The sequence below is a fragment of the Lonchura striata genome, chromosome 3 (assembly GCF_046129695.1).
Source record: "Lonchura striata isolate bLonStr1 chromosome 3, bLonStr1.mat, whole genome shotgun sequence".
Lineage (NCBI taxonomy): Eukaryota > Metazoa > Chordata > Aves > Passeriformes > Estrildidae > Lonchura > Lonchura striata.
In genome coordinates, this window is record NC_134605.1 from 7,473,686 (window position 1) to 7,499,463 (window position 25,778).

The window sequence follows — 25,778 nt, forward strand, 5'->3', positions numbered from 1 at the left end:
TTTGATACCTCATTAGCATTTCTATTCTAATACTCTATTGTTTCAAGGTATTGACACTATTCCGTTTTTCCAGTCCAGATTTCCTGTTTGTGTTCAGAGTTTTGGGGAAGAGGAATGTCTGTCTGCCAAGGATATGCAAGTGTGGAATTATCTGAGTCTTGGGGAAAGTGCCCAGTTCATGCTATTATCTGGCAGTACAGGTGCTAGGTCTCAATCCTGAATTCAGGAGTTAAGTTCAGGCTAAGGAGCTAAGGAATAAAGAAATACTGAACCAGATCACCATCCATTTACCAGCTTATAGCCATTAATTTTTTTAATATATTATCCATATCTCAATTTTTCAACTTAAAAAAACAAATCTTAGTATTTCCATTATTCATAGTGAAGTCACAAGGTCTAATCCATGAAACCCCAAAGTGTGATGAGGTCCTCAGCTAGAAGATAGCTGGAAGAACAGTAAGATTTATTTGAAAGTACAGAAAATTATCTGAACAACTAATAGGAGGGAAATATACCCTGTTTCACTCTATTAGGATGAATGGCATTTTGCCTAGAATATGAGTAATGAAAAACATTATATTCTGAGTGTAAGACATGGCTAGACAAGAAGGAAGGGGGAATAGTAATCTGGAGGATAAATTTCAGGAAGAAATAACTAAGAATACACTGAGGTGTATATTAATGCATTAATAACTACTGTAAGATTAAAAATTCAGCTGCATCTTATCATTTTGAAAGTCATTCAAGTTAAAAGACTCCAGAATTCTGCTGAGAGAATTAATCACATCTCAAAGCTTGTTAATACAGCATGTGGGAGCATAGGACAATGCATTCTCAGTCTGGGACACCTGCTTCTGGAAAAAATTTTCAGTACAGGTTTGATAAATCGCAGTCAAAACTTTCTTGAGTCATTGCAAAACTTTCATTAGCAGTTTTAAACCCAAATAAACATTTGCAATACTAACTGAAACTCACAGCTCTCCCACAGAACAATAGACACAGCCTGGTCCAATGCAAAGCTTTGAAGAAAGTGAAATGTGAGAAAAGCCAGGGACTCAAAATTGAAACATTATTGCTTCTATAAAGAATCCCCCAGAATTACTGATGGCACATTCATCTTCTCTGGTCACATGTAGACATTTTATTGGTATTTAGATAAGTGCTCTGGCAGAATGACAGTAGCAATGCTGGCTCCTATAACCACACACAGAAGTCTCAGATTATGGTGGCAGCAGTTTCTGTTTTCTCCTTTTTTTTGTGGACTGGGATCACTCATCCTTCTCTGGTACCACAGGGTATTGCTGTTATTGTCAACAGTGACTGTTAAAAAGGAAGGACACCAGAAACACAAAAGCATGTCAGGACTGAGATGGGAAAAGCTGTGTGGCAGTAGGAAAAAGCAGACAAACTTCCAATGGACAATGACTACATTTTAGCTGAACTGCTTGCCAAATGCAGTCCTATGCCGTGTGATTAACAAAATCCAGTCTTAATAAATGTCATTTATTTAGAGTTTTTGCAGGCCCTGATTTGACACATCTATTACTGACATCACACAAGTCCTGCTTTGAGGAATTTTTGATTGAATGTGCTGATACAAACTGCATCCAGAGGACTTTTGGAAAAATATTTAGAAAGCTATTTCCAGAGGACTTTTGGAAAAATATTGCTTGCAGCAATAAGCTGGACAAAATATGTATCTAGTATGTTTTACACATCATATAGCTAAAAAATACATCAGATAATTTGATTTGCTGCTATCATTCAATCTACTCACTTATGCTATCAGCATAAAAGCAACTCACACAACACTTACTTAGATGCACTCTGCCCAGTTTTTTTGTATTACTGCTCATGGGGCCTCTGAATTTTGGCTTGGCAGTGTATGAAGCTTATTACCTAGAATCTCTTTTTAAGACTGTCAGTTTTATTTCATTATATTCAGATTTTAAATTTATGGCTTTGATTTTTCTGTCTTGATTCAATGCCCAGTGAAATCAGTACAAAGTTCTTATTGACACAAAAGGAAGTTGGCTGAGGCACTTTCGTCTGGCTGGTTTGATTTGACATTAAAGTTCTTCTTTAAATATGTTCCCCATATTTAAAATGGGTTTGGAACTGTCACAACATACTGAACTGTTTTCTGAATGCAGAGAAATTACTAAAGAGCACAGTTTGTGAGAGCCTGCCCCTCTTACTGAAATCAGCAGGAGCTGTTTCATTTACTGCAGGGGAAGCTGAGCTAGAGCTGAAGATCAGAATGACATTTATTCCAGGATTTGTTCCAGAAAGTGAAAACCTAATATAAAAACCAGATGGTTTTGCCCTTTCTGGGTCTTTATTGAGTTGGAGAGAAGGTAGGATCCCAGTGCTGGCCACAATTGAATGAATTAAATTAAATTAAATCCCTAGACTTAAATTTCCAGTGTTTTGTGAAACTCCGCTTTCATCTTTAAAAAATAAAGAACAAAAGGAAAAAAGTCAGCTAACTGCATTTGAAGCTACAGAGAAAGGTGGAAAACCATAAGTCCTAAGAGCTCAGAAATAAGAAAGCCAAGTCTTTCCTCACAGAATGATATGTGGTAAAATGCTATGATTTTTAAATCAGCTTCATAGTTTGGAGGGCTGATTCACTTTGAAAGGCTTAGTGTCATTAATGCCTCTGTCTCACTATGCTGGATAATTACTCTCTGGACCATGACATTTTTCTCAACAGAATCAATGCTCCAATAATACCAGAGGCTGTCCAAAAAGTCAAATTTCAAAAGGTAAAATTCATGCAAGCATGTCATCAAAATTAGTTTTATCATGAACTCATATGCAAATGTATTAAATATGTTAAAGCTACAACATTATAGTCTGCCTTGTTCATTGTATAAAATCAAAGTGGAAGAGAGATTAGAAGTCTTTCTTCAAAACGATGTGAGAATGCACCAGATCACATTTTTTTTCTGGAGGGAAGCCTGTGTCATATACAGGATACCATATGTCTTTGGCAAACAGATGCTGTTTGGAATTCCAAGACTCTGTTACTGATACAAGGATGATTACTGACAACCCTAATTCTAGATGTGATCTGCTGGACTCAGATTTCTTCTAAAGCTATTGAGAGCAACTATATCAGATACTTCTCATGAAATACCTGAGTGCTTCACCAGCTCTGCACACCTCGTTGTGCTGCCCTGCTGCTCATAAGCAAAATGCTGGTTGTTTTCTCAGCTGTGAGCATCTTCAGGACCTTCTCCCCGCATTGCCTCCTGCAGTATGTGAAATATGCCCTACAAACCTGAGCTATAAGATTTTATGATGCACCTACTCAGGCTAGGAAAATCAAACATTCCTAATACAAAGGATGAAGCCAGTGGCTGGCTGCTTTCCTCTTTTCTTGAAGCACCATATTACTACTTCTCGAGAAATCATTTTTACTTAATGAGGTATCCTCTTGCCAAAATGGCCTATTAAACCTCAGGGGTCTGCCATATCAGATGTATAAAGAATATTTTAATGGGAAAAAAAATATTTTTTAAAAGGGCCTGCTTCTAAAATCCAGAGGGGTTTCATAATTTTATTAATCCCAAAGCTTTTATTTTCTTTTCTCCATTTTTAATAACATGGATGATAAATAATCTAAACTTCAACTCCACAGATTACATTTGTAAAATTTAAAATCTTAATTTTTCTTTGGAAACCCATTGCACACATTACTTCTATCATTGCCTTTGCTGGGTAGTTTAATTCTGGATATTCACATTCCAGTTGGTTAGAAAGTTCTCCTATTATTTCTTTTGCTGAAAGTATGTCAAGGATAAGCCTTTTAGTAGGGACCTTTATGAGTCAGTATTTAAAGACCAATTGAAAAAACCATCTCCATGAAAAGAGAAAAATCAGCAAATACTTACAAACACATTGGCCATGTGAGAAATGAAAATAAAAACAAACAACATAACAAATTTTGTTTATTATCTGAGAATATGTTCCAGAGCCACTTGTTGCTGCAGCTCTCTCCACAGAGAGCAGCAGGCACAACTTGCCCAGGCATTGTCCTGGGGATGGCTGTGAGAAGATCAGAGAAAAGAATGAGAAACAATTCTTGTCTTCACTTGCTGCACCTGTTGTTGTGAACATGTGGAATGTGTTATGGAGATTTGTTTACCAAAGGCTGATTTCTTAATTGGCCACTGGTGATGGTGTTTTGGATTCAATTGACTAATCTGGTCTCACTGTATTGGACTGTCTTTAAGGGGATGGGTTTCTTTATAGTATAGTATAGTACTGAACAATTGATCTATAGTATAGTATAGTACTGAACAATTGATCAGCCTTCTGGAATCATGGAGTCAATACTAATTATTGCCATGCTGGGGATGCCCTGCTGTGATAGCCACTTTTTAAATTGCTTCCCTTTCAATTGCCTTTAACTATTTGATACCAAAACCAAAGGCCAGATCTTGAAAGTGTTCACATGGAGGTGTTATCCCTGCTCACATGGAATTTTCCTGGGCTAAGATGGTTGAAGTGATGGTGGTCCCGAGGTGTTCACCAAACCAGGTCATACAGGAGGTCAGAAGGAGCTCACAGACAGTGATCTTAAGACCAGGGAGACATCTGGGAGCAGCTTAAAAGAAATGAACATTTAGAGTGTAATGAGAAGAGAGATTTGCAGAGTTCATCCTTCTTATTCAGTCTGGCTGTACTTTTCCTTTCTTTTGCTAAGGCCTTCTGGGATTCACCTCTATTTTTGCCCTGGCAAGCTGCTCACTTCTTTGGCCAGTTTAAGGCTATGATAATACTGTATCTTCATTAATAATCAGTAAAAGCATATTTTTAAGGAGTACTGCAGCGCTGACTTAAGGACTTGAATGAAAAAATTGAAGATCATGCAGGGAAGAAATGTGCACAAAATAAAGGTACTTTATGGAGAGTAGGAAAAATGCTTTACTCAAAAAAATCTCCTTCAATAAATTGCATCTTTTGCTCACTTTCTCTAATACAGGAAAATTTTATTTTTTTTTATCACTGCTTTCTGGGTTGAACCCTTTTATTTGTGAAAGGAAAGATACAGGAACTTAAGATTCCACCTGAAAGCATGGGCTTTCTCTAAGAATCTTGTTACCAGCAGCCTCCAGCTCTAGGTACATCAATGCTCACTTGGTCAAAGATGTACTTGCTACTCAAATTCTTTGAATAATATTTCACTAGGATAATGCTGGGGCTTGGAACCCCTATCTCTGAGTACAGGTGTTTAGATATGCAATACTATCTCTTTATTAATTTCAGATATGTAGGATGTTGTTCAAAAAGCACTTTGTAAAACCAGACTGTCAAGCTATAATGAGCTTTTCTTCCTCAAGTCCTGTAAAACGCCTTAAATACAAAGATATTAGCAAAGCAGTGTTTTCAAAACCTGCACTGAGGATTGATACTAAACTAAAGCCTTTTTCCAGAGGCTATATGAGAGTAGGCACAGACTGTCAGACCCATAAAAATGAGGTTGCAGGTTCTTCTGTAGAAGTAAAATGCTTTTCTTCTTGCAATTGCATGCAAAATCTGCTTGCTTTGTGTAAGTTAAGGCACATTCATGTTTGGATATTACTTGTATGTAGTTTGATTATCTTCACCTTATCATGCTCCTGTTGAGGTCTCAGGCTGATGCCAGTGGCTCAAATGACAGTAAAGCACAGCCACTGTAGCAAGAGAGAGAGGAAAACAAGGTTATATTTAATAAAAAGACCTGTAGCAAGCATGCATAGCTGCATTTCTAGCATATAGTCAGCCTGTTGTTACAGAAGTAATTTTAGGATCTTTCTGGAGCGATTTAAATTTATATCTCATTTAAATCAGAGTTTTGGGATTCTTAGGTTCAGAAGTAAGTTATGTTCAGGTAACAAGGAAATCAAAGACACATAGGAGGGTACTTTTCTCCAAACTTAGTCCTTTCTGTGGGGAACAAATGGGGCAGAAAGAAGCAGACATGAGCAAGACCATCAGGCTTGCCTACACAACTGCACCTACATTTTGCTCTCTTGATAGGAAAAGCAGGAAAGAAGCCAAAATTACTGCTTTTACCAAAGGTGGCTTCTGGTGCACGTAACTGTGAGAGAATATGTTGTGATGTAGTTACATTTTTCAAAGGTAACCTTTCTAAGGCTACTTATAAATACAAGGTAGATAAATCCAGCACAAATGTTGAGTACTTAAAACCAGCCATCCTCAGTCAGAATGGAGCAGGACAGAACCTACATTCCCCTCCCCACCATTTTTCCCCCAAAAATAAATGTTTTAGAGCTAAATGAACTTACATTAACCAGGTTCAATTCTATTGTCCCACTTTTTTCTGTATCAAGTTTTCTAAAAGTTTCTGTGGTTGGAGAGAGATGACAGACAATGGTAAATACAGGAACTAATTTGAAAGTCTTCCTTTTCCTTGTGCTTCAGGATCAATAAGGAATTTAGTCCCAGCATCTAAAACTTGACAATGGCCTACAGCCCAAATCAGAAAGGGCCACTCCAAAGTCATTGTGCAGGAGCAAGACTGAACATTTTTAATTGTTGCCTAGTATTTTTTAATCAACATTGAGTTGTTTGCAGGGAAGACTGGCTGTGCTTCAGCAGCCTGACCTAAAAGACTGATTCCTGCTTCTAGGAGAAGCCAGACTAATATCTCAGGTTTGAATTTGTCTGAGTACCTTACCCTGGGCTTCTGGACAGGATGTCTGCCTGGACAGTTATCCTGCTGGAATCACAAGGCAGCAGAGCCTGTCTGGTTCCTGTGTGTACTCACTGAACAAGGGTTTGAGCCAAATCAAACAGTGCACCGAGTCGTCAATGACAAGATCCTCATCAGCAAAACGAGCCACGATGACCTGATGAAACTGGAAGTTCAGTTTGAACACTGAAAATACAATGCCAAGGATTTAAAAGACTCTATTTCCAAAGAGTAAACATGGGTACAAAATTAAATGCCTGATCTTTTGTGGTGGCAGGAGGGGAAGGCTCCAGAGTGCCCAAAATTCAGCAAGTTAGCAGAGACTGCATGGCTCTGAGCATCTTTCAATGCTGCTTGAAACTGATGGAATCTTATGAAGAGACAGATCAATATAAATACCTGCTGTTTTCAGTGACCTCCTCATCTCATATGAGTTCATGGTACCAAATTGATCCACATCAATTTCTCTGTAAATTTTCTGCAAAACACAAAACCCAAAGTGAAACCTTGACAATAACGCAGAGCGGGATTTGGCTCCTGGCAGAAGAGAAACGTTTTGAAATGTAGCCTTGCATGTTACTTAAAGAACTTTGCAACATTGATCTGAAGGACATCCACATTATTGGAAAAAAAAAAAAAAAACACAAAACAAAACAAAAGAAAAGGAAAGAAGACTTGGCTTGAGGGGAAGGTGGGTGTTGAGCCCATATCACCCAAGGCCAAGTGCTGGCTGAGCTCCATCCCTGAGGCAGGTGAGGCTCACCTGGGGCAGCATGGCCACAGCCACAGCCAGGCTGGTTGTGGCTTCCTGCTGAATCTCCTCCCTGCAGCCCACCATGATTTTTATTGTAGGCTCAATTTCTCTACTATTTCTCCCCATTTGCTCTTTCTCACTCCTGCCCCTCTGACCTCTCCATCATCAGGAGAGGAAACAGGGGCTAAGCAAGTATGATACAGCTTTTTGCTTCTTTGCAGCTTCCTTGCTGCAGCTGCTGTCCAGCTCAACCCATCTGAGCTTTGAAGGAAAGCCCAGCATGGGAACTGCACTATCCCATTTATAGGGGGAATGATTTTCCCTTTTCCCCCCACATTCCTGTCAGCCTTCCTTGCCTCACAGATCACAAAGCCGATGGTGTGCATGTCCTCCCCCATCTTCTTCTGCTTCTGACAATGCTTCTGGATCAGCCCAATGAGGAAAGTGCAGCCTTCCTCAGGATCATCAGGGTCCTCATCTTCCTCCTCCAACTTGATTAAATACTGTCCAGAATGCATCTGGAAAGTGGATTTAAGCAAACTACTCAGAGGCTTCTTTCATGATGATATTTAAACCTGTCAGATACGACAGATGTGGCTCTGACTGCCAAAATCAGCTGTTAGAAGAGAAAACCAATGCCCTGCCCTGCCCTCCCCAGCCTTTACAACCACAAAGGACCCTCATCAGGGAGTCAAATTTTCCAGACACCCACACTTTTTGGAGATTAGTCCTACATATCCCATAAGCCATCCCAAAACATCTCCTGGAAACTCCAGAGAAAGTGCAAGTGGACAGGCAAAAGGTTTCCCCAGTTTTTCTAGCTTGGGTAGTTCCTGCAGCCCCCTGCAGTGGCTCCTCATCTCCAGTTCCCATCCAGCTTCTGCAGGCTCCACTTTTTGTACCTGTCACTTCCAGGGTGTCTGGATCAGGTTGCAGATCTCCAGGGGGAATAATGCCTCAGGAAGTCATTGAACATCATCCTGTGGGAGGCAGGGCCACTGGCAAAGTCTCCTCAGAAAGGTTTTCCATACCACCACCTTGTCTATCCTCCCTCCCTGTCATTATGATTTAGCACTAGGATTTGGGGTGAATTTGCACACTCATCTTGGAGAGCAAACTGGGAATTTCATATTATTTTGCATGAGTAAAAGCAGAGCAGCTGACATTCCCTTCTGCTGGAATGGGAACCCAGTGACACTCCCCAAAATTCCCCATCTTCATGTCTCCTGGCCAGTTGCTCCTGTACCTCAGGGTCAAAACCACTCCAGTTTGGGCAGCTGGGAGAGAACCCCACATCAACTACAGCTCATGGGAAAGGTGAAACCCTAATGTAGCTGTTCTGGCATAAGATCTAACTGTTAGCAGTTCCAGAATTCTCAAACTACTGCAAAATAAGAAAAATAGACAAACTTGGCAAATAAAATACCTCACTTCTCAAATATCCAAGGTAAGGATGAGAAAGAGAGTGTTATTTTTAGAAAATGCAATGTCTGGACTGAGGCAGAAAAGGGAAGAGTGAGAATAAAAACTGCCCAGCCACAGAAGTGAGTAAACTCCAGCTTTCATGGCTAACAGCAGAAATGGATTTTTAAAATCCTTTTAGAAAGTGAGTTTTCAGAAGCTCACCACTGAATCCAGGCCATTAAATAAGCAGAAACTGCAGGGAGCTTTCTAGGATTCACCAACCAAATCACTGCATCTTACACAAAAGCTGGAATTTGCATGAAAGGCATTACATACTGTGATGGCTACCAGGGAGATGACAGTGAGGGAATGCTTCTCTCTGAAACAGTTCCATGTGAACACCACATCCAGACAAGGCTTACAGAGGAATTTCAGGTAGGGAACAGAGAAAGACAGAAAAGCCAGAAACACGAGTGCACCCCTGCAGTAAAGGGCTACTGGCAACAGGGAAGCCATTGACTCACTTGTCATTCTATTTCCCACTCCACTTGTCTCCAGGGATTTTGGATTCTGATCATCTTCTGCACTGTTCCTTGGAAGTTCACCTGATGGGATCAGAAGTGTATGGAGAGTTACCAAGGATTCAGCACCACACTCCCTCCCTCATCCTCTACAGCAATTAAAAGCCTGACAGAGCAAGTATCTCAGTGCTGGGCATGACAACATGCACACATCTGGTCCAAAAGACAAAAGTCCAACTGATTCTGAGTGAGCTTCATGCAGCCAGGTTTGTCCAAAGAAGTTTTATAGCATGCACAAACCAAAGCCAGTGAAAACCAAAATGTCTGATTTGTGCTGCTAAAAAATCACCTTTGATAGGATTACAAGGAAAGGGAATGTAAAACTGCTATACAAAAGCCCAAAAGCAGGTACAGAGATATTTCTCAAAGTCATCACTTAGGTATAAATTATCTTTTCACATTCAAATGCCTTTTTACCCCCCGCTTATATATAAGAGGAGCCTGTTACAACAGCCAGCACACTCAGATTGGCCACAACCCCTCTGACCTCACCAATGCCCCACAGAGAGCAGCCTCAGCCCCTCCTCTTGTCATCTGCTGGTCTCTGCAGTCCAGAGATGACACCCCAGCTGAACCATCCTTATTGAGTCTGCACAGATCTCCAAAGGAACAGCTTGGCTAAATCATGCCTACTTGTGAATTAAGGTGAACAAACTCCCTCTTCCCTGTTTTTGCTGTGAGAAGACCAAATGCACACCCACAAACCAGCACAGCATGCCAGCAGCTCTCTACACCTCACCCCGAACTTTCAAAAATTATTCCAGAAACCATTACCAGCGAACTAACCAAAAATCCACTGCACACATGGAAGGATGATCTGCTTCCTTTGTTTTGTCTTGCCTTTACCAGTCACCCACTCTTGGGCAGGCCCCTTGTGTTTGAACATCAAGCCCAGCTGAAAGGTGATGTTCACCAGGCACTTCAGGGACAATAATACATGGGGGTTTTTTGGGCTTTTTTTTTGCTCAGAACACTTCTTGCAGTTCTTGTAAGGTAGAAAGTGTGGCCTGCTGTACAGAAGTGCACTTGAAGGGCCTGATCACCAGCAGAAGGTAGCACTGGTTTTGCAGATCTGATACTGCAAAACCAAATACTCTCCTTCAAAAGTTTCTCCTAAGGAAAAAAAAAACCAAAAACAACAGACCAAAACAACAACAACAAAAACTCACAAGGTGGGAATAAAGGATAATCCAAACCCTTCTGCACAGAGCTGCCCACCACCCTGCTCCATGGGAAACAGCCATGCTTATCGAATAAGAGGGGTTTTTTTGGTCAAACACCCAAGAAGGCAAATCTGTATTTATCTAAAACATAACAACTAATTAAGCACTCCTTCAGAAAGAAGAGACTCAAAACCCAATTCAGCAAAATGGGTGACACTTAAGAATTTGCAGTGTTGAAGATGGGCACACACAAAACCTGCTGCACCTTGGGGTGGCACACCTACCTCCTCTGCCCTGGTGGCCGAGGCTGTGTGTCCCTCCACCAGCTTCTGGGGAGTCACTGCTTCTCTTTCTCAGAACTGGTGACCTGGAGAGGCAGAAGACATCAGTGACTGCAGCTTGCCATGGGCAGGGGATCCAACAGAACCAAGCTTCCTGCTCCAACAGAGCTTCCATCTCACTGGGAGGCTGCAGGAGTGGCTTGGCTGCTGCACAAAAGTAGCAAGTGTGGCAAGAGCAGGAGAGGGGACAGCAGCACATGTGGTGGTGCTGGGACCCCAGGGAATTTGCCATGTTTGTGGCATGAGGTGCATGCTGGAAACCTGGCATTGCAGTTCCCTCCTGGCTCCAAAACACTCGGAGTGGTGCAGCCACTCTCATGCATCTCCAAAGGGGATGCACATGAGAAACTCCATACTCTCAAAGGACCAGGAGAAAAACAGGGAGTGGCTGGCCTGAGGCTCCACTGGGATCACATCCAGTTCCACCAAATTTCAGTGTCAAAACACCCCCTGCAGCTCCAAAGCAGGGTGGGAGGTTTCCCTCCCTTTCCCCAGCCCTGCCCCCCAGGATCTGCCCTGCAGAGCAGCAAGGGAAGAGGCTGAACTTTAAAGGCCATTCATACCTGAAGGCACATCCCCCTCAATTTTCATACCTGAAGGCACATCCCCCTCAATTTTTCACAGCCACTGCTTGGGCAGTCTGGCCTTTAAACACTGCAGAGAAAAGTCACCTCTTGCCAGACAGTGAATGTTTAACCACCTATGAAACATGTGGCTGTCATTGCCTTTCCACCATTTCAGAAGTGTGTGACTTCTAAACAAGCATATTTGAAGCTTAAACAAACAGAGAGGACTGGAAGAAGCAGGTAGGATTCCTGCTGTCAATTCATGGCCTATTACTGCCCCACAGCACACTCTCCATTTAATGCTTAATCTCTGTGTCCCTATTTCTCTTACAGAACAGAAGAAAATATTTTACAAGTTGTTTTTTATCCAAAGGATAAACTCAACAATAGTTAATTTACACTACAGAAAGTGCCAGCACTTATCAACAACATAATATATTTATTCTCCCCCTGACCCAGCCAAGGGATTTGTATAAGTCTGGGGCAAAAATCCAAATGTCAGATTCTTATCTAAATGTCAATAAGTAAAACAGACCTTGGAAATATCATGAAGTCAAATTTATATTAACCAAGCACTTTTCCTGCTGTGAAGGTTCCTGCTCCTGGGACTTGATTTAACTTGAAAAATGGGAGGAAACATTTACATTTATATTATGAATGGAGTTTTTGTTCCCTTTAGACATAACTAAGATGCAATCTCATTTGGGAGGAGGATGATTACCACAATAACAATACTTAGACTCATTTCAGTAAGGCTAAAAGCAATGCTGAGTGCTTGAAGGCAAGACCATTCTCCTTTTTCTTTCCCATATGGGTCCAGCTTCTGACAATGTGTCTTTCCATAAAGCCTTTTAAAGGCATGGCAACAGTCTGAAACTCTCTGCTTCAAGAACAGAGCCCAGATTTTTTGGGAACATTTTTAGGTACACCTTGTGCAACAAAGGTGCAACAAAAAGGCTGCAGTGAGGATGGACATTGTCACCTCTGAGCACCAGCCTGGAGGAGCCAGTGCCAAACCCTCTCAGCCTGTGCCATCCTGCTGCCAAGACAAGGCTTTCTTAGGGACACAGATGTCCATCACGACCCCTAACAAGCTCCCTGTGTAATTCATTACCATCAACCTTCTAAACAGAAGAAAGTCTCATGGAAGAAGCACAAGGGATGGAATGAGCTTTTTACTTGAGCTAATGAAGTTTAGTTTCAGCCTAACCCCCATGGAGAGCACATGCCTGGGTGAAATCTGAAATGTAAACTTTAAGGAATTTAGAGATTTTAGAGGAGCTAAGATTTTAGTTAGAAATAAGCCTTACTAGAGTTAATTAAAATAATAATAATAAATGAGTAGGCCTTGATGAAGTTAAGAGTTAGTAGTTAACTAATAATTGATTGTTTATCAGCACAATGTTTAGCTAGCTGGGTTTATAATGAAGAATATAGAAGCTGACAAATAGCTTTTAGGAACATAAGACAATTGTGGACCTCCTCTGTTCTGAAACCTGGGTACATGGACTGATGTGCTTTGCACACTGAAGAACTGGCACTTGCCAAGCCCTCAGAGGTGCACAGAGCACACGAAATGGAGCTTCCCAGGCCCTGGTGATAGAAGGCCACCTTTTTTAGATGTCTCCTTTTTATTGTCTGGCTCTTTGACATCCCACAAAGCCATGCCAGGAAACATCACACATGGATACATAGACAGCCACACTGGCTCCTGCCCAATAGCACTAAGGGGAAAAGGCTGTTTTCCACATACCTGGAAGTGGAAAATTCCTGCATATTTCTCCTGGAAGCTCTGGTCTTTGGGAACAACACAGGCCAGAATTTCTTCATTCAGGGTGAGAAAAGCAATGGCTGCCAAGAGCCAGCAGTGCCCTGTAAAAAGAAAAGGGAAACAAAAAACCAAGACAGCATTCATTACTCAAACTTAGTTTTTTTGTACTGCATCAGGATTGTGAATTATAACCAATAATTCCCTCAGCTGGGATAGGACAATCCCTCCCATAACTTTATCTCTGGGACAGATCAAATAACCTCCAAATCCAGACAAGTGTTTCCTCAAGACCAAAGTTATAAAACAAAAAGTCAAAGCGAGCCTTTTCTGACCTACCACCACAGTGATCACCCATTCTGGCACTGTTTGAAGGAAAACTTAATATTCAATTGAGTGTCTTTATGATAGGAAGAAGCACAGAGGAAAGGGCAAAGAGCCTGTGGGCACACACAGGTACTTAAGGGTGCAATTTTTCCTCAGAGGTGTTTTCTTAGGTGTAGGCTGCATTCTTTTCCCTTCTCCATGTTTAATAAACATGTTCCTTGCTCTCCAGAGGCCTGTCCTGTGGGCAAGCTCCCTTTAAGGTCTCTTGCCAGCCTCCCTGCCAACAGGAGCTCCTTTCACCTTACACATCTCTGGAGGCTCTTGCTCGAGGCCTGTCTTTAGTGCCATGTCTGGTCTCCAGCACAGCCACCAGAGAGCCAGGAAAGGCCTGAAGGCAGCCACTGTTTCCCAGTCCCAAAAACCTCCTCATCCTGCCTGGGATGGAGCCAACACACACTAGCCCTGGACAGTGTTTTTCCACACCACCTCTTGCCACTCAGAGAGAGGAAGAGGCCTCAGCTCTATAAACATGACCCCTCTACTTTCTGCAATTCTTTTCAGAGCCCTGTTTTATTTACCAGAGCAGTCGCCTTTCTGCTCAGCCATGGGCCTGCTGCAGCCCCTTAGCGAGGGGGTCAGAGATTTCCAGAGCCAGATGTCCCCTGACTGCCACAGCCCAGCACAAACCTCCTTGTTCCCACCCCAGATCCGCTGTTCCCGTGCTTTGTGAACAGAAGGCAGTCAGTATTGTGCATGAGAGGCCACCAAGGAGTCCTGCAGGATTGCAGCTTCAGTGTATGACCAAAGCTGCCAGCAAAGCAGCAGCCCCTACACAGCCACCTCTCTCCCATGGGAAAAGGCACCAAAGCTGATGGGTGAGAAGCTGGGATCCAAATGGGACAAAATCTCAGGGTGAATGGACTCTAAAGCAGCCCTCGAGGTCCACCCTCAGACCCAAACCCATCAGTGCTCAGACAGCACCAGCAGGAGCACGATGGCCTGCAGCTCCTCCAGGCTGCAGCCGACCCCCAGGAGCAGCTCTGAGAAATACATCTGTCCCACACATCTTCTCACACCTCAGGAAAGGTGGAAGAGAGGTGCAGAATCATTTCAAAACCTAAGGTGCTTACACTGCTTCACAACCTGAAGAACTGAACGTAAAATTTCCCCTTCAGCCCTGCCTCTGGCTGCTTGTACTGCAGTGGAAAAATCAGCATGTCAGAGAGGTTTTTAAACAAGAAAGTCACCTTGCTGTTCTCCTGTGACAGACTATAAAGCAAAGATGAAATTCCCCTCCCTGCTCTGGCACAGCACATCCACTTTGCCCTGCAATGTGGTGACTCCTCTCACAGCCTCCTCCAAGGAGCTGAGACCCTTTTCCCTGGGAGCTGCATCCAGAGGCAGCACTACGTACTGCAAAACTGTTTGCTGGGAAAGACAGGGCCAGGAGGAGAGAGTCTGGCTCAGAGGGCAGCTGTCACACCATTCTTCCTAAGAAATATTAGTGTTTCTATTCCATGCCCAGGGCAGAGGCTGGGCAGGAAGGGACAGCACAAAAAGAACAAATGAACCACTCAAATGGCCACAGCAGCTCAGGGAGGCTTGGTCAAGAAGCTGATCAGGCCTCCAGATGATGAACATAGACTTCAGTGCTGTAACACATCTCTGAGTCATGCTTCCGAAGTGAGAAGCATGGAAATTCAAGGAGAAACACCCTCCAGAGGACCTCAAAGCCCACAGACAGAATTTATAAAGAATTTCCTTTACTTTCTACCTCAAAGCCCACAGACAGAATTTATAAATAATTTCCTTTACTTTCTAGCTGTCTCATCAAGGGAGACTAAAAAAAAAAATGAAAAAAAAATTGTAAAATCCCTGTTGAACTTTATATTGTTCTCCAACCAAGAATTTGGAGTCAAACACAAATCTTAACTCTTACAATTCTGGGCAAGGTCTTGAGGTTTGAAGGCAGCTGCAGCATGTATGGAAGACATCCTTTGGTTTCCACACTTAGAAGTGCCCAACAGCCAGGATATAATCTCTACCTTTGTGAACAGCCATCACTAAAAACACACCTGATAATTCAGACTCTGGATGAGAACAGATCTCATGATTATACCTGGAATTTTAACACTAAGCAAGCTTGAGCAGGGTCTTTACCAAATAGCCTGAACATCTAGAACTGGTGTTTCTGCAAGGTTCTTGACAGTGGTTTTCCTTTAATAGGGAAGGAAAGTCCAAAAACAGGCTGACAGACAGGTTGCTTAGGGTCTGAAGAGTGTTAGCACATAGGGCTACATTCATCATAATTTTTGTAAATGAACAGTAGGCAGGACAAGGTTATCAGAAAAGGGAATATTCTCAGGCTGTGAGTTTGTCTATAACACATATTAACAAGAAGTGCTATTTTTTGTCCTGTCATGCTTACTTTTTACTGCTTTCAATGTTTTACTTGTTATTTCCATATAGCCAAAGACTACTGAGCTAAAAGAAACCCTGCTCATTAGCTGAGCTGTTTGGTTACACATTCCCTGCCAAGAAGCTGCCCTGCAGATGTGATGGGTCCATGTGCTCTGGATGCCCCATCTCTCCCTGCAGTACTCCCAGATGTTCTGAGGGGCTCAGCAACAGCAGTGAAACTCCCCATGGGCACAGGTCTGTTGCTTTTTGACCAAGCCTTTTTGGGGGATAAATGAGAGTACAAAAGCTTCTTATAGAAAAGAAACAGCATAATAAAAAGTACAGGTTTCCAAAAGCATCTGACATCTTCCAATGAAATATTCTTGACATGAACATTCAAAGTAAATACAAAGTTTGAGTAAATGTAAGCTTAAGCAAATTTATCAATAAAAATGCTGGTGTCAGATAGAGCAGTGGAAAAAAGAAAAAAAAAACAAAAAGAAAGCATTTGTGCAGTGCATCTGCCAGCCCCATTGTGTGAAAAAGAAGAAATTCCATCTAGGCTCTTAGGAACTCAGTGGCTATACAGAGATAAGATCAAAAGCATCTAATTTTTAATCAACAGTTATCACACAAGACCCAAATTCTGCCCAGATTCATGAGAAGACAGCCTGGAGAGTCATTGCAGTACTTAGTGACAGTGAAAGAGGAGATACAAACAAGAACACTGACAATCTCTGATTCAGATATAGTCAGGAGGTACAAAAATACCAGCTGTGAGTCACTTCATATCCTCTGGTGATACCATACAACCCCATGAGAACATCTGACTGGTCCAAAGACCACTAGGGCAGCCAATGCTTTCATCAATTTAAAAACAGAGTTTGGTATTAGAAACAACAATTTCACAACTTGAAAATAAAGCTTCAAATCTTTCATTCCTATGCTCTTGCTGCCACAGCATCTGCAGAGAAAAGCTGGAAAACCAGAAAGCAACTGACTCCAGAAACCAGCATCTCTACAGAAATGCCAGCTGTTGAAAAGGAATTACAGTAAACTTTAATTTCAATTTGAAGAACTTCTTACCAGAAAGTTTCACAATAAAAAAAGATAATAGATGTCTGGCACAAGTGTTTAAGCACTGGGACGTGCTCCATGCCAAACAGTCATGGTGGGAGACGTGGTATTGGATGGAGAGAGCACAGGAAGGAACAACCCAAGGCACAACAAGCATCTAACCCACACCACCGATGATATTGGGCAGAAGGAGAACTGAGTTCATAACCCAAGTATTTTTACTGTCATGGACTTTTTATAAAATTGCATCTGGTTGTCAAAGCATTAACCTAAAAAAATGTCTGAATGAAAACATAGGCACAAAATATAAGCTTCTCTGTTACATTTTTGAACATGAACCCACAAATAGCAGCAGTGGCACTAGAAACTAAAGAGATGCAATGTGGTGAATATCTGAAAGCAAACAAACAGAATTTGGTTCCTTTCCCGAGTGCAGCAGCACAGCACAGCTCATATTAGTCACGTTTCCTACACGAGATCTTTCCCCCAACCACACTATCTGTCTAATCCAAACCCCTCTCACTGCAGCTGTGGAGTAGGAGCCTACTGCTTTCACTGCACTTCATTTCACTTTTTCTCCTCATATCTCTGCAGACATCCTCCACCTAAACCCCTCTGTCAGGAGGCAGGAGAGAGGCTTCCAGACTGGGATAGCTGTGCACTCACAGCCAGGCTAAGCCATTTGCTCTCCACTGTCCCCTGGCACTTCCCTGCAGCTCTCTCTCTTCCCTGCTTTCCTGGAGAGCCCCACCAAGGGGTTGCCATTGAACAAACAGAGCAGAAGCCTTGGCAAAAGCTCACAGGCTGGCCCATCCCTCCTGAAACACCCCAGTTTTGTGTTCCTTGAGAGCTGATGACCAGCAGGGAGTCCCCTATACAACTTCTTTGCCCTCTACATCTCCCCAGGTTTCAGGAGATTCCTTCTGCCCAGCAGAACTCTCTCCCACTAGGGAAACAGAAGTCCTGCTATGCAGTCAACTGCTCTTCCAAGCAGACTGTTAAAGGCAGAAATGAGTCAGGCACATGGATTTGAAAGTGAAAGGAACAGGCCATGATCAGAAAAACCATCAGGAAAGCAGTGTGTGCCACCCCTGCTTGGTGTATTCAGAAAGTCTGTGCTCAGTAACCACCCACACCATCCCCACCTGCAAATGCCAAGGAAAGGTGAGAAAGGTCTGATTTGAAGTAAACAGAGGTGGGAGGATGCAAAAGGAAGTATTAGAGTGAGTTACAGCAGTGTATAAACCATGGTGCCCTGGGGCAGCACCTGAATGGAAAACTCAGCTTACCTAGGGCCCCTTGGCAGATGTCCATGCCAGTGGCTCTGCCAGCTGTGAACTGGGAGTTGGGACACAGCTCCTGGGAACAAAACAAGCCTTGCATTACATGAGCTGCAGGTGAGACAGGGAACAAGGCACACTTGCAGCAAATTAACCAACCCATTGACGATGAACACCACAGAGACAGAGCAGGGCAGGAGCGGCTGCGGGCACCAGACACACCAAGCACAGTGAGACCAGGAGCTGGTGAGCAAAGCTCGTGTGCAGCCAGCTCACTTCACGGGACGTGCCAGGAGGTGCACTACATTTCCACACGTGTGCACACGCTGCTCTGCCATCACCTCCCCACCACTGACTACACCAAGGTGTTTCAGAAGGGCCTGGAGGCATCCCGGAGTCCACCTGACCCCATGGCTCCCACAGCTGCTTCGGGAATAAACCGCACGGTGGTCGACTCATGGCTCTGCTGAAGGAAAGAGTTATCAGAAGAGAAGCGCTACCCAAAGCGATTGGTCCACATGGAGAGTTCTGGATGGAGAGGAAAATTACTTTTCTCACTTGTTTGTTTTCCAGGCAGAGCAAGTCACGCTGCCAGCCTGTCCCCGGAGCAAAGGGGAGCCTCCGGTGCCCCGAGCATCCGCAGCTGCACGAAACGGGAATCCGCGATTCTGCAGCGCGGGGAGGGCTCGGCAGCCGCGCCCCGACCCGCCGCCCCGCACGATCCAATCCACCCAAATTTAGGGGGTGAGGGAAGGAGGAAGCCGGGTGATACTATGGAATGATGCTACCGGGGATCCCTCCCTCCCTCCCCCGCCGCCCTACCGTGGGTGTGCGCCAGACGATGCCCTGTGTCTTGTGCGAACGGAGCCTCAGCTCCCGGCAGCCAAGAGCGGTGGGGAAGGAGGAGTCCTGGAAGAGCCGCCCCTCCTGCAGGATCTCCTGGAGCAGCGCCCCGAAGCGCTGCCCCAGGCAGGTGCCGCCACCACCCGCTCCTTGGCCAGCGCCTCCGCCATCCCCGACATCGCCCCGGCCCGACAGAGAACATCCCGGCTCGGCACGGAGCATCCCGGCCCGGCAGAGAACATCCCGGCTCGGCACGGAGCATCCCGGCCCGGCACGGAGCATCCCGGCTCGGCACGGAGCATCCCGGCCCGGCAGAGAACATCCCGGCTCGGCAGAGAACATCCCGGCCCGGCAGAGAACATCCCGGCCCGGCAGAGAACATCCCGGCCCGGCACAGAGCATCTCGGCCGGGCAGAGACCATCCCGGCCCGGCAGAGAACATCCCGGCCCGGCAGAGAACATCCCGGCCCGGCACGGAGCATCCCGGCTCGGCAGAGAACATCCCGGCCCGGCAGAGAACATCCCGGCCCGGCACGGAGCATCCCGGCCCGGCTCGGAACATCCCGGCCCGGCTCGGAGCATCCCGGCCTGCACGGAGCATCCCAGCCCGGTAGAGAGCATCCCGGCCCGGCACGGAGCATCCCGGCCCGGCTCGGAGCATCCCGGCCCCGCACCTCCAGCCCCGCCTGCCATCCCTCCGCTCCGCCCGGTGCCAGCCGCTGCTCAGCCTCGCCTCATCCCCGCTTGGCTCGGGTGCCTCATCGGCTTCATACCTGCGCCATTCCTGGCTCCCCTGTTGCCACGGGTACCGTCAATTCAAAAAAGTTGGTATTTTTTGTGTAAAGGCCAGAACTATCCATATCAATTCTCTAAGTTTAGGAGAAAAAAAACCAAACAACAACCCCCCCCCCCCAACCAACAAACAAACAAAATAAAGGAAGGGAAAACCTAATATGGCTTAAATCTCACTATGGTATGTCTGTATCCATGTTATCACCTTGTTACAGCATTAAACGTCGAAAATAACAGAGATCACTTACAGCTTGATTTGCTGGCAGTCACCACAGCAAATCCACCTGCATTCCCCACACAGCCCAAACCACAAACAGTGAGGTTCCCCCCAAGCTTCCCCAAAACACACACACATATGGTGTCGGGGGAGAGTGTCTCTAATCTGGCAGTGAGTTGCTGCCAAGAATGGCTGAAATGCTGCTGCTGGCACCCACATACAACAGCAGCTCTCCAAGGGAGGATTCAAACCATTTGTTTCATATTTTAAGTCTGACTCAGGATGTGCTGGTGCCAGGCAGTGTTCCCTGGGCAGCACACAGAGGCTGGGAGCCCTTCATGCTGCACCCGCTGCCCACAGTGGCTGCCCAGCTTCCCTGGAAGGGTAGGCACCTCTTTCTGCAGTTTTCCAAGTCCTGGAGGCATAAAACAGTGGTTTAGAGCCATTCTATCTGATTAAAATTAGCATTATTGCTTGAAAAATGCTTAAAGAACCTAAAATCATTGGCAGTATCATTTGCTCAGATGTGGTGGGCAGTTTTCCTTCACTGCTGATATATTGTGCTCCAAACCATTGTGTACCACTGTCTGTTTGCTTGCTAGTTTTGCACTTTCATCATTTATTATTCCTCTTCCTAAGCTCAGCACAGGTCCTACTTGCACAATTCATGGGAAGCCATTGCCATTAAACAAGAAAAAGAGCTAAGCATTGCCCATTCAGTTCCCAGTGCAGCAGAGGAGGCCCACAAAGTCTTTTTGAATTTGGACATGAATGGTCTGAGCAGCACCTGTCTGTGTAGATCATGGCCATGCAAGAAAACAGCCCTGATACCACCTGGTTGTCCAAATCTGGAAGGCACCATCCAACTTTGCTATGCTTTGAAGATGTCTCCTGTCCCCTATGGGTCAGAAAGTTTCTCTTTATAAAGGGAATGTTGGTATTTTTAGCAGCACATGGGAAATCAAACACACGTGGAAAGCTGGAAGCAGATCCAGTAATGTTACATGCATTCAATTGAGGTGTGCTTTTAGTCAAGGTCTCCAGCACGGCTGTGCTGAAGCTCAGGCAGGACACAGAGTGGCACTGGAGGATAGTTTTGCTCAGCTGTTTAGATTTCTCAAGCACTGCTGAGTTATCTCACAGGCAAGGCCATCTCCTGGACCAGGAGACAACAGCATGTCCCCTCACCACCTGGGAGTTTAACTGGCGGTGGGTCATCCTGACTTGAGGGATCTGGGAGCTGTAGGGCTGCTCAAAAAGTGTTTCTTTGGCTCCACGCAGTGGCTCGAATCTGTACAGCTGCCACAGGTCAAACTCTGGTTTTACAAGAGTCAGGGTTAAAGGAAACCAGAGCCAGTTCAAAGCAACTGTTTTCGCTCACAGTTTTGCTTTGTGAACTCTTCTGCTCTAGCTGTTTTCCAGCAGATGCAGAAGTTTGAGGTGGGTTGAAAATTTGTCATATAATTACTTTGTTTTTCTCAGCCATCTCTTATGTGCCCCATAGATGATACAGACCACATTGGAATCTGCTGGCAGCTGAGAGCCTCTGCTGGACAACAATCAAGACCAAGTGTGTGCAAGAACTCTTATGTGGCTGCTCTGCTCAGTCAGAGCTACCAGAGTTTTCTTAGAGTCTCTGTGGTGCAATGAGGGTTGAGACTGAGCCAAACAGAAAATGAGATGAACAGAAGGGAGCAAAGCCAGAAAGAAACTGAACCAGCAACGATTCAATTAAGCAGGGGGAGAGGTACCTGGGCAATGCAGGGAAAATGCATATTTGCCAGCCAGGCTTGTTAGACTGGTCCCAAACATATAGGGACCATGCTGTCCCATGTAGTTTATTGGCAGAACAAGGATATATTGGTGTAATACAGAATTTCTCTTGTTATCTGGGAAGTTGGCTGTCCCAACAGCCATCTGAACAGCCCCTGCCCACCAAGTCCTCTGCAGCCAGGTGAGTCAACTGCTTCCACTTCCAGCCCAGCAGCAGATGTAGATGGGAATCCACAGTTGGAGGGAAGGAAGTTCTTTTGAGCACTATGCCTTAATTTTCTACATATTCACACAACATGCCCGTTTTCTTTAAAGAAAGAGGTGATTTCCATTTGACTATGAGACCAGTGTAATGCTCTTAAGTGAAAGTAGCAGTTCCACCAATAGTTACCCACTTCTGTCTCCCTAACTCCAGGTAATTTCAGAAGGAAAAAGAAATCGGATTTCTTCTTAATCTCCTTGCACACGTGCAGCTCTTCAAAGAAGTCCCCAGCTCACATTTTGTGGGTGGTTTCAGCTGTTGCTGCAGCAGCTCATGCTGGCTCCTGATACGGAGCATCCAGCTGCCATTCACAGTATGGAGTTTCAGGCAGGATGGTTTCTCCTTCCCTGTGTCCACACTCAGCAATTGTGGGTAACCCAGAGCTGCTCTGCTTTGCATCATCCCTCCTCTCTCTTGCTCCCCTGTCCTTTCTCTGTACATGGATACTGGGGAACAAATGGCCAGCAGCTCAGGAAGGGAGGAATGGGCCCATGCACCTTCTGGGCTCCTGTTCTCCTTCCCAGGAGCTGCCCCCTCCTGATGAGGATGAGGGTGCTTTCCCAGGGCAAGAGGCTTGCAGTAGCAGAAGTGATGTTTCATGAGGAAGGGAATTGCTTTCCTGCCTGAGGCTGGGATCTGGAGAGGTACTGAGCTTTTCCCAACATCACAAGCTGGCTCCAGCCCTGGCCAGTTCAGTGTGAGGTGTCAGAAAGATCTGGGTCATCCTGCAAAATCCAGCTGTCCTTCCCAGTGCTGAGCCATCATTCTGGATCAGCCCAACTCATGCTGTGGAGCTTCACACCTAGGTGCAGGCACTACTTCTGCAGGATATCATCTTCCTCCTCCTCAGGCACCAACAATTTTGTGGCTTTTATAAAACAACCAAGCAGCATCAGAGCTAATTTTAGATGTGTCTCCCAACAGGGAAACTGCCAGGCTTCTTGTAGCAACCCTTCCCACCCCAAACACTCAGATAAAATATTGCAACCTCTAAAATGATAATCTTAGAGACAAACATTTAGGAACATTCTTAGCTCCCAATCATCTTCTGTGGTGTTACATTTTCCTATTGATAGTCATTCCATTTTCACAGCAATAGGGTGGGTAGGAACCAATACATCTAGAATATGAGAAGACAAGCTCTCAGAATGAAACTGATCTGTTTTTGTGCTGTACAGTACAGTAATATTGTAAATGCAGGCAAACCCGACAGGAAGAAATTATGACATCTGACTCAGTTCAGAAGGCTGAATGATTTCCTTATTATAACTATGTTATAATACATTAATATACTATATCAAGGAAGATACTAAAACTACAAACCTACTTTCTCTAACCACCATATCTAACTCACAACTCGTGACTCTCTATCTCTCGAGTCCACCTGCAGGTGGGTTGGATTGGCCATCAGGGTCAAACAAACCTCTCCAGAATCCAATCAAGAAATCACCCCAGGTAAACAATTCTCCAAACACATTCCACATAGGAAAAACAAGGAGCAGAAATAGAAATGGTTTTCTCTTTCTTTCTCTCTGTGCACCTCTAAGAAAAATCCTGAGAGAGAGAGAAATGTGGTTGCCACACAGTAAAGCAAATTTAATCCTCATCAGCCAAGTGATGCAGTACAGGAGAGTCCTCTTATTTCTCTCTAATGCTCTATATTAGAAATTTATCTGAAACGGCTGGGTAATTGGCAGTTATTTTCTTCTAAAGATTTCCCCATATACAGAACAGTCCTGACTGTATGGAATTTTCAGTCTCTTCTTTGAAATTCAGGTGATGTATTTTTCTGGTTTAATTGGTTCTTTATTCCCCCTCATCCTTTTGCTATCATCAAGAAAGGAGGAGAGGGAAAGCAAGAAGAGACAGGCAAAAACATGCAAATCCCAGGGGCAACTAAAGTCAGAATAATTGTTATAACTATTAACCCTAGGGGTTATTGCCACTTCAGCAGCAGTATTTGAGTCATGGAGAACCTTAAAAATTTTTCCTCCTGTAATACAGCTGTCAGCTGTTGCTGTAGTCAACTACAGTCATCATCATCTCCTTTATATCCTCTAGATGGTGCTTGTGTATCATATTCTACACAAAATAAATCATGCTGTTGCTAATCAAGCTTGGAAAACGGATTTGAAGTGCTGTGACAAATCACTAGAATCAAATAGTTGTGGTGGGCACATTGGGTGGCCACCTGGTCCAAGCCTCCCCCAGAGAAAAGGGTTGTCCTCAGCCTCTTTCCAAATATAAAAAGTGAAATTCATCATTAAAATCTGATTGTATTATAGAATTATAGAATGGTTTGTGTTGGAAGGGACCCTAAATATCATCTTGTTTCAACCCTCCTATCATGAACAGGGGCACCTTTCACCCAAAGGCTCATCCAACCTGGCCTTGAACACTTCAGGGACGAGACATCCACAGCTTCTCTGGGAAATCTGTTCCAGAGCATCACCATCTTTACAGTGAAGAATTTCTACTTCATGTTATCTGAACCTCCCCTCTGTCAGTCTGAAGATACATTCCTGTTTGTCTTATCACTATGAACCCTATAAAAATTCCCTCTCCAGCTTTCTGGTAGCTGCCTCTAGGAACTGGAAGGTCCTCTAAGATCATCCTGGAGCCTTTTCTTCTCTAGACTGATAAACCTCTGTTCTCTCAGGCTGTCTCCAGAGGGGAGGTGATCCTACCTTTCATCTTCTTTCCCTGTTACACTCTGGTGATGCACAAGGGTTCACCCTGCAGAGCCTGCTCACCTCTACCTTTCAGGAAAGGAAACAAAATCTTGTGATTTCAATGGGGATCATTTTGGCAAGCTTTGCTTCATATCCCTTCACTTCATGGCATCCCATGCCTTTGGATGGCTTTCACTTTGGTGAAGATTTTAAATTTTTTTTTTTCAGCATCCATGCCATGTCACTCATATCTTCCCCTCAATGTTTTCTCTTCCTCCTTGATTTTTTTCTCCTGATTTTGCAACATCTATGAGGTGAGTTTTGGCATGTTTTGGTCCATTTCACTGCAACTCATGTAATCCTGGTCCATTTTCTTGTAGTCACTAAATTTCCCAATTTTCTTTTTAAATTGCATTTCATTTCATCATATCTCCTTTCCAGAGTGTTTGTAAATCTTTCTTTTCTGTTTTCAAAATTCCAATGAGGGTTAATTTTGGCAAGCTTTGGTCATGTTTCTGCACATCATGGCATCCCACGCCTTTTGATAGCTTTCATTTCAGCAAAGATTTTTATATTTTTTTTTAGTATCCATGCTGTGTCACTCATATCTTCCCCTCAATGTTCTCTCTTCCTCCTCGATTTTTTCTCCTATTTTGGCAGCATCTATGAGGTTACTTTGGCATGTTTTGGTCCTTTCCACTGCAAGTCATGTAATCCTGGTCCATTTTCTTGTAGTCACTAAATTTTCCTTTTTTTTTTTTTTTTTTTTTTTTTTTTTTTTTTTTTAAATCGTGTTTCATTTGATCATATCTCCTTTCCAGAGTGTTTGTAAGTCTTTCTTTTCTGTTTTCA

General features: G+C 44.1%; 1 protein-coding gene across 8 annotated transcripts; it reads right to left on the reverse strand.

Annotated features, from left to right (window-relative positions):
- Window positions 1-1,118: 1,118 nt before the first annotated feature.
- Window positions 1,119-19,322, reverse strand: LOC110482962 (calpain-2 catalytic subunit-like). Of its 8 annotated transcripts, XM_077781861.1 has the most exons (12): window positions 19,190-19,322; window positions 18,377-18,446; window positions 13,269-13,387; window positions 10,893-10,975; window positions 9,389-9,469; window positions 8,324-8,440; window positions 7,817-7,981; window positions 7,106-7,184; window positions 6,782-6,892; window positions 6,300-6,358; window positions 5,619-5,684; window positions 1,119-4,615 (listed from the first exon to the last, which is right to left on the reverse strand). In XM_077781861.1, exons 7-11 carry the CDS (start codon window positions 7,976-7,978, stop codon window positions 5,661-5,663), a joined length of 435 nt encoding a protein of 144 aa, XP_077637987.1. In that variant the 5' UTR covers window positions 7,979-7,981; window positions 8,324-8,440; window positions 9,389-9,469; window positions 10,893-10,975; window positions 13,269-13,387; window positions 18,377-18,446; window positions 19,190-19,322; the 3' UTR covers window positions 1,119-4,615; window positions 5,619-5,660. The 8 variants fall into 8 exon arrangements, 1 of the variants encoding a protein (XP_077637987.1); XR_013339643.1 differs by lacking the exons at window positions 7,817-7,981; window positions 8,324-8,440 and adding an exon at window positions 18,527-18,830 and having other exon boundaries at window positions 1,119-5,684; window positions 6,782-6,872; XR_013339642.1 differs by lacking the exons at window positions 7,817-7,981; window positions 8,324-8,440 and adding an exon at window positions 18,527-18,830 and having other exon boundaries at window positions 1,119-5,684; window positions 6,300-6,872.
- Window positions 19,323-25,778: the final 6,456 nt, after the last annotated feature.

Excerpts from the sequence above, each read along its gene's own strand:
- LOC110482962 (XM_077781861.1), bottom strand. The coding sequence starts at position 7,978 with ATGCATTCTGGACAGTATTTAATCAAGTTGGAGGAGGAAGATGAGGAC. Across the intron at positions 7,185-7,816 it reads TCGGCTTTGTGATCTGTGAG|AAAATTTACAGAGAAATTGA; the intron begins GCAAGGAAGGCT and ends TGTGTTTTGCAG. Across the intron at positions 6,893-7,105 it reads GAGGTCACTGAAAACAGCAG|TGTTCAAACTGAACTTCCAG; the intron begins GTATTTATATTG and ends TTGTATTTTCAG.